The sequence below is a fragment of the Gopherus evgoodei genome, chromosome 5 (assembly GCF_007399415.2).
Source record: "Gopherus evgoodei ecotype Sinaloan lineage chromosome 5, rGopEvg1_v1.p, whole genome shotgun sequence".
In the NCBI taxonomy this organism is placed as follows: domain Eukaryota; kingdom Metazoa; phylum Chordata; order Testudines; family Testudinidae; genus Gopherus; species Gopherus evgoodei.
The window spans coordinates 117,180,651-117,191,176 of NC_044326.1; the positions used below are offsets into that span (position 1 = coordinate 117,180,651).

General features: G+C 39.0%; 1 protein-coding gene across 23 annotated transcripts in view; it reads left to right on the plus strand.

Moving 5' to 3' along the window:
- The window catches only part of ANK2 (ankyrin 2), a 598,819-nt gene extending 589,546 nt beyond the window's left edge, over nt 1-9,273 (plus strand). For 13 of the 23 annotated variants that reach the window (XM_030564757.1, XM_030564758.1, XM_030564746.1 and 10 more), the window contains 5 exons: nt 640-723; nt 1,676-1,840; nt 3,024-3,206; nt 4,669-4,760; nt 7,073-9,273. In XM_030564757.1, the coding sequence (XP_030420617.1) occupies nt 640-723; nt 1,676-1,840; nt 3,024-3,206; nt 4,669-4,760; nt 7,073-7,250 (702 nt within the window). In that variant the 3' untranslated portion in view covers nt 7,251-9,273. Of the gene's footprint in view, nt 1-52; nt 146-639; nt 724-1,675; nt 1,841-3,023; nt 3,207-4,668; nt 4,761-7,072 lie in introns of all 23 variants that reach the window. The other 10 variants (XM_030564737.1, XM_030564739.1, XM_030564736.1 and 7 more) reach the window with 1 other exon arrangement.
- Nucleotides 9,274-10,526: the final 1,253 nt, after the last annotated feature.

Genomic DNA, 10,526 nt, shown 5'->3' on the forward strand with positions numbered 1-10,526 from the left:
TAAATACAACATCAGTATGATAAATAGAGCAATGCTTCCATGCTTCTACTAGGAGCTAGCAGAGGAATTAGGTGAGCTAGAGACCAGCTCAGATGAAGAAGAAATGGTAACTACCAGGGTCATTCGCCGCCGGGTGATTATTCAGGTACTGAATGTTGAACTACTGTATGTGCCACTGATTACATCTGTAGGAAACGCTCAGAAGGTCTGCTGCTAAGGCAACCACTTATGAAGTTGCTAAGCTCCTGAATAATGCATGGCCATTAAATAACTTCGATAATATTATTCTAATACATTTTAGTGCGGAAGAGAATTACAGTGGGACTGTCAGCTATAGCATATATTGTGGAGATGCCTCAGTAAGGGAACAAGGACTTTGTTTTGCTTTTTTTTCAGTCCCACACATGGCCAGATGAACTAATTTTTATTTGGCTGTTGGTTGTGGTATAACTTTCCTATGCATGCCTTTTAATATTCATTTGCTGAATGTTTTATGGAGTTAAACAACTCAGCATTGATGCATCTTGACCGCTTTTTCAATTCTTACTTTAACCAACTAATCATTTTTAGGGTGTTTATTTAAAGCATCCACTTATATTAAGGCATCGCTTAATGCAGTTTTGTTCTCTTGTCATGCAGGCCGATGATATGCCAGAAATACCACCGGAAACGATAACAGAGGAGCAGTACACAGATGAACATGGCCACATTGTGGTGAAGAAGGTATTGTCAGTCATACGCTCTGGTGCACTCTTACTGTCCTTAGGTAACATGTTCAAAACTGCCTAAGGTACTTAGGAGCTGAAGTTCCATTTTCAAAAGTAACTTCAGCTGTGCAGGAACTAGAATTTCTGTTTTGCAGAAAATTCCACTACTTCAAAGTTTGTTGTCATTCCAAAAGCACAGCTGTAGTTAATTGATTGTATCTTTGTTTTCTTTGGGGTTGAGGGGTTTTTTGTTTGTTTGTTTGTTTGTTTGTTTTTCTGTAATTTCCTGAAAATTGCTGATTGTAATAAAATGTCAATGAATCTTCATTTTCCAAAGGAAAAATGTTCTGTTGGAAAATGTTCAATCAGCTCTATGGAAGAGCATAAAGCCAATTCAGTTTCCATGAGACTTAGGCTCCTAACTATCTAAGACTTTTGAAAATGGGACTTAGGCTCTTAAATCACTTTAGGTGCTTTTGAAAAAATTTACTTGTCTTAGTGGAGAAAGCACCATCATGTGGTTAGTTTTGTACAGAACTTTCCATCACCTAAGTGTCATTAATTACTGTGGGCTAGATATAGATACCTTTTACTCACAATGAGTAGCACCAATGGTAGCGTGATACTATTCAGTGTCAATAAGGGTGTCAGAATCTGTCCCCATGATAACTGGGCAATCAAAATGCTTGGAGTGATAGATTGGGGTTAACCATTTTTTAGCAATTAGATACTACTAGCATAGGCACTTTAGAAATAGATGATAAGAGTGTATGCGCCAAAGGCAAAACTTGTTTAGTTCAATGAGGCCAGGATTTCATCCTCAGCTTATTAATGTTTGCTGAGTGCTTCAAGATCCTTGAATGGGAACGTACTACACACAGAAGTTTTAAGGTCTGGTTTTTATTGTTAAGAGTGCTGTACCTAAATAGTGAAGTGAACTGAAGATAAAAGTAAGTTTATCCCCTTAGGTCACCAGAAAGATTATCAGGCGACATATTTCACCAGATGGCTCAGAAAAAGAGGAAGTCCTAATGCACGGAGCACCACAAGAACCTGTTATGGTTGAAGAAGGAGATGGATATTCCAAAGTCGTAAAGCGAGTTGTGCTGAAGAGTGACATTGAACAGTCTGAGGTGATACTTTCTAAGATTCCTTTTCATGGAAGGAAGAGAGCTGTAGAATAACAGTTCCCTTATCCCTCCCCGTACAACTTATTCTGTGTCACCGCAGTCTACAATTGAAAGTGCTTGAATAGGTGTTTATCTTTGGCTTTCAGTGTACTGTTTTTTAAAAAGTACTTTAAAGGGGAATCAGTAGGAACCAAAGGTAGACTTTCAGTCTTGTGATATAAATGAGGATTAATTTTTTCTGGCTTGAGGCCCACAATGAATTCAATAAAGCAACTTTTTATAGGTGGAGCTTCTGTAAAATAATCTCTATCAATCCATGCTTTCTATATTTTGTTTTTAAATAAAGTAAATACAGCACTTTCCTGGAGAAGGAATTCTTGTGTTTATCCACAGACCAAACACACTGTGGGTAGTGACAAATATGTTTCCATGCCCTTGCAATCCTTGATTGCTAACAAAGATGTCTGTCAGTCATGTAGAATCCTGGAAAAGACGTACTCATTTCACTTATGAATTGATGAATTCATTGATGAATTGATTTTCAGTCTCCTTTTACGAATGCCCTGAGTGATCCAACACACCACACTCCTATACTCTCCTGGGTGTGGGACATGTTGCTTAAAAATTCTCTTGTCATTAGCTCTTTGACATGAGTTATCAGTATTTCTAAGAACAGCAGTTTTCTGTAGATGTCAGCAGCAAACTATCAGTTCAGAATGTTACATCAGAAATTGGGATGGAAATAGAACAAAATCTTTGCATGTAGCAACGAGCCATGCACAATTTATATTATGGAACATTATTTTCAAGTGAATTATCAAGTGAAAACAAAGAGAATTTTAAATTACTGGGCTATAGCTCCTCTGAAGGTGGGGTTGGCTTTATAGCCATGGAACTGAAGCATATTCAGGAGTTAATATTATTTTAAAATGTCCTTCTGATGTGATATAACAATACTTCGTGCAATCCAACAAAAACTTAGTGGTGATTACTGCCTAGCCTAGTCCCTAGCAGTCACCCTTCTTAGTATTTCTGTGTGTACACATACACAGTTCTCTCAGAGAGAGAGACTTATTATATTTAATTAATCTGTCTAAGTAGAAAGTGATTAAATAATAGTATGTGGATTTTTCCAGGCTGAAATGATGATCTGTATGGTCTGCAATCTATATCTTCTTCTTACCAGGTGACATTCTCTGAACCCGGTGTTCTGACGGGTGCCTCAGAATTTCAGGCTGAACCAGTGGAAGGCCGGAAGGTCAGTAAAGTTGTAAAGACCACAGTGGTACAAGGAGAGAGAATGGAGAAGCACATGGGTGATGCTAGTTTAGCCACTGATCTTCCATCAGCCAAAGAAGACTTTGAAGAGGTAAAATGCCTTCATTTGAAATTCACAGAAAAATACATTCAAATGTGGCACTGTGGCAGAGCATATACAGACAATCTATCCCCATTGCAGTCAACAAACTAACACCTGACAGTATTGAGCCCACCCTGTAAGGAATTTGCTGCTAAACACTTGAAAACAGCTACCAACCCCTAGGGATAACTACTGCCACTTGGGGATAGCTATGGGGCTATAGTTACCTATTCCTAATAGCTAACCATGGATATCAAGCTATACCTGCCTACCAACACCAGTTGCTACAGCTAGATAGGTTTAGCTGTCGATATCCATCTGTAGCAGGGGTGAGCAAACTTTTTGGCCCAAGGGCCACATCTGGGTGCGGAAATTGTATGCAGGGCCATGAACGTAGGGCTGGGGGCAGGAGGGAGTGCAGGGTGTGGGAGGATGCGGGGCGCTAACAGTGCGAAGGCAGGCTCCCTGCCTGCCCTGGCCCCACGCCACTCCCAGAAGTGGCTAGCACCACAGCCTGGGGGGGCAGAGGGTTCCATGCGCTGACCTTGCCTGCAGGTACTGGCCGTGGTTCCCTGCAGGCAAGGGCAATGCACGGAGCCCTCTGCCCCACCCCAGGGGCTGCAGGGACGCAGCAGGCAGGGAGCCTGCCGGTCATAAACAGATAGTTAAGGGTTAATGCCTCTTTTACCTGTAAAGGGTTAAGAAGTTCACTCAGCCTAGCAGACACCTGACCAGAGGAACCAATGGGGGAACAAGATGTTTCAAAAGGAAGGAGGGAAGTTTTCCTTTGTTTACAATCTCAGGCCTGGTCTACAGAGCCTCAGCCCCGTTCATTGGACAAGGAGAGTTATGCACCTTCAACTGCAATCCACAAAGCCAGCACATTAGGCAGGAAGCCGCCCATCAGTGTGGCACACTCTGCAGGGCCTGAAACAAAACAGGCACAGGGCATACTACCTCCCTTATAACCAACCACAGTATGGGAGACCCCTAGTGCAAGTTCCCCTTTTTTCCTGAGGGGGGAGTTTACCAGTGATCTCCCTGCATTAGGTGGGTGTTTTAGAATGATGCTACGCCTAATGAGTAAGTCTTAATTATTCTTTTCTTTATTCAGAGTGGAACAGCTGCAGGAGGAGAAATGGTGGGAGTCCCCCACCCCAGAATATTCCTTAGCCTTGTAGCTAGGACTCCTACTTGAGAGTTGACCAATACCATTTCAAAGTTAAAAAGGAAATACTGTGCCATATGTCTGTAATGATGGACTACTTTCATTTTTTAACTAGAGAGATTTTTAAGGGCACAAACAGCCCCTCTCTCCCACTCAAAGTCAACAGCCATGTGGCACTTCAATGTTTGTCATGCCCTGCCTCTCATAGCCCTTACAAAGCCTTACAAAAACAACCTAATGCAGAAGTTTTAAAGTGTGCAGTAAAATTAATTACCTAAGGTTGTGTTATGTGTTTCACTTTAGGCTTTGAGTTTTACACGTAACCAAATGAAAGTCCAACTCCCAACTTTAGTAGAGAAAGAGATCGTGAAAGACGATGGATCAATTATTAAAAGGTTTGAGTTGGCATGGCAGTGAACTTTTAACAAACTAACACTGAAAAAAGTGGATGGGAGATTAAAATGTCTAGCGCAGGAACCTTGGATGGCAGTGTCTAAAGCAGGGGTAGTCAGTAGGTTAACCACGGGCCAAATCCAGACACTTTTGAACAGACCCCGGCCTAAAGTTTACCTGACATACTAAATGATGTGAGCTAATATTCAGAGTACAGTGAAGAAGAAGAAAAAATCAGGCATTGGAAAACTCCCCTCTTAGATAACTGGCATCAGCAATCAGACTGACAATGTATAGCTGATTTTACAGAAGATGAGGAATAATGGATTGTAATTAGTCATTTTGAAATTAATTTAATTTACACTAAATCTGAAAACTCAGATTCCATATTTCTTCCTTTTTAACCATTTAGTTTGATGAGTATTTTTAAACATTTTAGTGAGCAAGAATGAGCTGGTTTCTGAGTATGATTAGAATTACTACTCTACTATGTAAATCAGGTACAGAGATGAGCTGTTCAGAAGTATTTTCTTAATTGAGGGGTTACAGTATCTGGTTCTGAATTTCCAGCTAGATGTCATCTCTAGAAAGTATCATATGGAGGTTTTTACTGCATAAGACAGTCTTTATATATACCAGTCTCCTTGTGACTATTTTAAATGTTCTTGTAACTGGGGAAGGCAGAATATCAGTCACAATATTAACCTAAGAGAAATAGGATTATTTTCTATAACTGGAGATTCTATTATATATTTTTGAAAAGTGTATTAAGAGCAAAATTTATTGTGTTTTTAAAAGCATTTTGTACAGCATATTCAAACGTTTAGAGAAGACAAGTCATAATGAATTGACTTGCTCTGTGACACTTCCCCTATCCCCCTAGAGACATTATGCCCACTGTTACATCCAGAGGTCTAATTTCACTAGATGACTTCAGTGATGTTTTTGTTTATTAATGCTAGCAGTGAATTTGGCCCTCAAAGTCCAATCACCATGCATAGGGTGGCAAGAATGTCAGATGAAAATATTACTCATCTAGTGGCTAGCAAATGTGTGTCCAGTGATAGTAATTCCACTTAGGGTTTAACAAGAAGGTTTGGAGTTACTTAAAATTACACAGAACATGTGTATGAGAGGGAGGAAGTAGGCTGACTGGGCTTAGAGGAATAGATGATAGTGTCACTTGTTTGGGCCAGTCCCGTTACTACTAAGTCTGAAATATTTACCAGGCAATCACAAAAGCAGACTGATACTGAAGAGAGGGTGTGGGGAAGGAAGAACCACCACAGGAGCATGAACTTCAAATGCCAGCTTAATAAGTCTGACAGGCTCCTGTAGGCTGATTTACTTGTACTGTAAATGAATGCATTTCTCTCTCCTCTTTGCAAAGCACACTGTCTCTGGAAATATTCTGTGGCCACTCTTAACAGAAGCAAAGTATGAATGCAGTTTATGCAAAAAGTGTCTCCCAAATGTTTGTTTACTTTTGAATAGGTTGGGACATTAATGGACATGATATAGCCTAGGGCAAATCATTGTCCTTTTGGAGATTGCTGATAAATACACATACATCTCGCAAGCAGCTAACTTGGCTAGAAGATGCCGGCATTCTGAATTAAATTCCTTTTCCTTATGGAACAAAGGGCAGAGGGACCATCAGGTCTACAACAGCACCTGCTCACTGAGCCCAACAACTGAGATGATAAAATATTATAATGGTCTTTTACAATCTTTTTGTGGCAGGCAGGTCGTTTGTTTAGTAGTGAGTGCCTGTCTGAAGTAGTCAGTGAAAGATGGAACAGTTGTGAGGAGGATAGTGTATAAGAGAAACAAAACTGATAGCGGGCTTAACTGCAGCATACAGAGCTAAGTAGGAAAGTCCTGCATGGATTTCAAAAGCTGTTGCATGCTGGTGCATTAGAGCTTATATTTTTCCAGGCATTTGTTATAAAATCGCATGATGTAATTCTTGTGAAAAAAAATCCAACAACTGTTTTTTTCACAACACAAAACTATACAAGATTAAAATATAAAAGACAATCTGGTTTTGGTTTCTCAACTATTTAAGCTTCTAGTCACTGTTTAGAATATCTGAGCTTGGTATTTGGGGTCGTCAACTACAGTTCTTCTCATATGATTTACCAGCTTGCTGCCTTAAATTTCCACCAGTCCTGGATGGAAGAATGTCTTTTACAGAAATTCAATGCTATGTAATGTAATTAATTCTGCAGGAAAGGAGGAATTTTAGCACTTCAGAAGGAATGCTTTTGGGGGGAAAAATGCCACATTCATTTACTTACTCTCTCATCTTTAGGACAACGATGAATAAATCCAGCTCACAGAAGAGGACTGTGGTGACGGACCAGTATGGAAAACATGTTCTTGTGGAACAGCTGGAGAATAGACCAGAAGCACAGGATGACCTCCAGCATGACCTCCAGCAACTTCTTAGACATTTTTGCAAAGAGGACTGGAAACAAGAGGCCAAATGAGAAGCTACTACATCTCACTACCCCTACCACCTATCCAATATGCAGCATTCACTCTCGTCTGTAGATATAAACTTCATAATTTACGTAATCTCTGGAAGTCACTGACATTTCTTCTTCAGGCACCTACAATGAATTCAATTTTCCTTTCTTTTCTTTTTGTACCTGTAAGCTAATTTGTGACCAAAGATAGCATCCTTCATTCAGGATGGTTTATCCACTAAGTCATCACCTTTGTGCTGTACTGGGAACTTGTGAACTTTGCCACGTTGCTGTTCCATTGCTTCTGCACTAGCTCCAATCTCATCCACAGGCCTCTTATGTACATGCATCATAAAAAAAGGCTATTAACATGTAAACTGTACATAGCGAAAGTGCTTGGACTTAAAGACCTCAAAAAAAGAAAAAAAACCTGCCCATTATGACTACTTTTAGCATCGTGGATTACAAGGTCTATTGAAACTGCTGAACAGCAAGTAACAACAAATATTGCTAACATAAGATACTCTGGGGAGGAAGCACTGCATACCTTTTGCATCCTTAGGACTTCCAGTTTAGTGATCTCTTAGGAAAAGGCTCTACGAGTCAGTCTGATAACCTTGAAACACAACTATTCCCATGACATTACAGCTGACTGTGGCTATCAATACTACTAAGATTCTTGGACAGCCACTTAAAGAAGCAAATAATACCCAATTAGGTAATCAACTTGCTAGCAGCTATATCTATGGCATATTTGCATCTGGTATTAAAATCTTTTAGATCTGGACAGGTGGCAGGGTGTATTAAACAGCTATAACTACAGTAGTTTTCTGTTTTCATCACTGCTTTAGCAAACCACATTGTCTTATTGGTGGTACTTCCTGCTGGCCACTGCACTGTAGATAATTCTATGGGAGAAAAAAGACTTACCTACTATAAAAAAAAAAAAAAAAAGCTTAGACTCATTCACCATGTTTTATCAAGATTGCCTCTTATCTGATACATGCATGTGGCATTTAAAAATCAAATCCTCTTATAATCATGTCAGAGGCTTGTTAACCCTCTTAGCACTGAGCGAGCAGTTTTTATCTTCCAATTAACTTTTTCTTTAAAAAAACAAAGAGAATCACTGACTAGGGCATAAAAATGCTTGAAACCTTCAATTTTGTTAATATTTGATTTCTATTTCTAAACTGACCGTCTCAGAATTATAACAGCATCCCTGCACTTTTATTTTGAAAGAAGGGAATATAAAAATCTGAAATATTTTTTGTCCTATACTTTATTCTACTAGTGGTCGGATCGCTGTAGCATTTTAACATATATAATATATATACACACACACATAAATGTACATTTTGAATCAGTTATTTGATAAAGAAAAAGTATATTCAGAGAAGATGAAAATGAGTCAAGTCCACCTTGGGTTGATATTTTTTCAAACGTATCTGGCCTTTTACTCTTGTAGAAAAATGAATCACTCAGTGCTCAGAACATTTTAAAAAAAATACTACCCACCCATCAAACAATGGTACTTCCTCATTAGAGAGAAAACATCTTGGGAGATTTGGCTTCCTGCAAGCAAAGCAACCCAAGGCACCGTACTAATGTGTTTTTTTTTTGGCAGTCAGATGGGAAACAAGAATTGTTGGTAGCCAAAATAAAAGAAACCAAGGATGAAACATTTCAAGACACACCATGGCTTTCTAATTGTCAAGGACAGCACTGGGTGACCTTCAAGAACAGGGCTGTAAAGAAATGCATTTCTGTTGTGTTATTTGCGGTGCAAATGATGTTCTGTGTAACAACATAATGGTTATTCACCTTTTGATTTTTTTGCCGTGTTATCAAAGAACTTGAATACTGTGAGAAGAAGTGATTTTTAAGTTAATGAATCAGCATCTTGTTCCCATGGTGATAACACTAATTGAATATATCTATGAGGGCATGTATTAGTTAAATAAACCTACAACACTAACAATACATAGCTGCAATGTGTACAATGGCTGATTTAATTAAATAAAATGTACAAGTGTTAAATGTAGCTATAATGGCTTGTTCTTTTTTACTACTGATTTGACATTCTGTATCTTGATTTTTCGGGCTTCACCACCACAGGTATTTCATGAAGACTGAACTAGTCTCACATTCAACCTGAAGAGTATTTTTCCCCTTTTAAGTTAATTTATTTTATAAAACTGTATGCTTTCAGCCCTTAGTGGTGAGCCTGTTACCATAATATGCAATGCAATTGTCACTGTTTCCTAGAATAAGTACAGGAAATGATGGTAAATATTGGCTTTAAGAGTGACCATTTTACTGTATTAACTTCATTGAACATCTGAGGGCACAATTTGCCCTTAAACTGTGCAACATTTAGCTTTAATATGTGGGCCAAATTATGCCCTTGAGTCCCACTGACATTACATATGGAATTGTAGAATGTATTGGCCCAAGTGACTTACCCTTAAAAGATTCTGTCCCATATTATTCCACTACCACCCACAGAAAATATGGGGTGTGGCTGAGTTGGTGCAGAATTTGGCCTGTAATGACATGGACACAGCGTCCAAGTGCGCCAAGGAATACGTCTGGAGTAATTGTATTGACGTTAGACCAGTGTAATAGATCAGACCTGGGCCTGAATCTTCAGCCCTCACATGTACTCAAGCCTGACTGATGCCATAGAGAATTGGTTTCCATAAGGAATGCAGGACTGACCATTGGCCAATGCAGCTCAGGTAATTACATCCCTAACTACTTTGTTAAACATACAATTTTCTGATGCATGCAAAGGCATTTTGTTAATAATGGAAAAAACTGACAAGTGATCTCAAAACAAGTTCTGTCAGCACAGCTTATGCACAATTTCTGCAAATTCCCTTGCTGAAGATAAAAAAGTCTGCTACCAGGTGTTACGTTTCTTAAAGGATCCAGTTTAAATAATTTTTAACTCCTAAACTAATTAGTGAGTTCCAAGCAAATCTGCTCAATGCTCTTTGAGAGAAGAGAATATGTGCTGTTGTTTTAGGGAGGAATAGATTTTTTTTTTAAATACAGACTGTGACTGAGATTAATGTAGCCTTTTACTCATATGTTTAGAGCCACTTGTACTGAAGATAGAGGACACCTTGTAAACAATTCCAAAACAAGAAGTCAGTGTAAGTTACCTAGAAGTGGATGAAGCAGGCCCATAGTTAAGCAAAATGCAGATTCTTATTGGCATGAGTACTTTGTATTGTTATAGCATCATTGGTTATAAGAAGGCTGTTGGGGGAGGTCTAACATGGGTGCTAG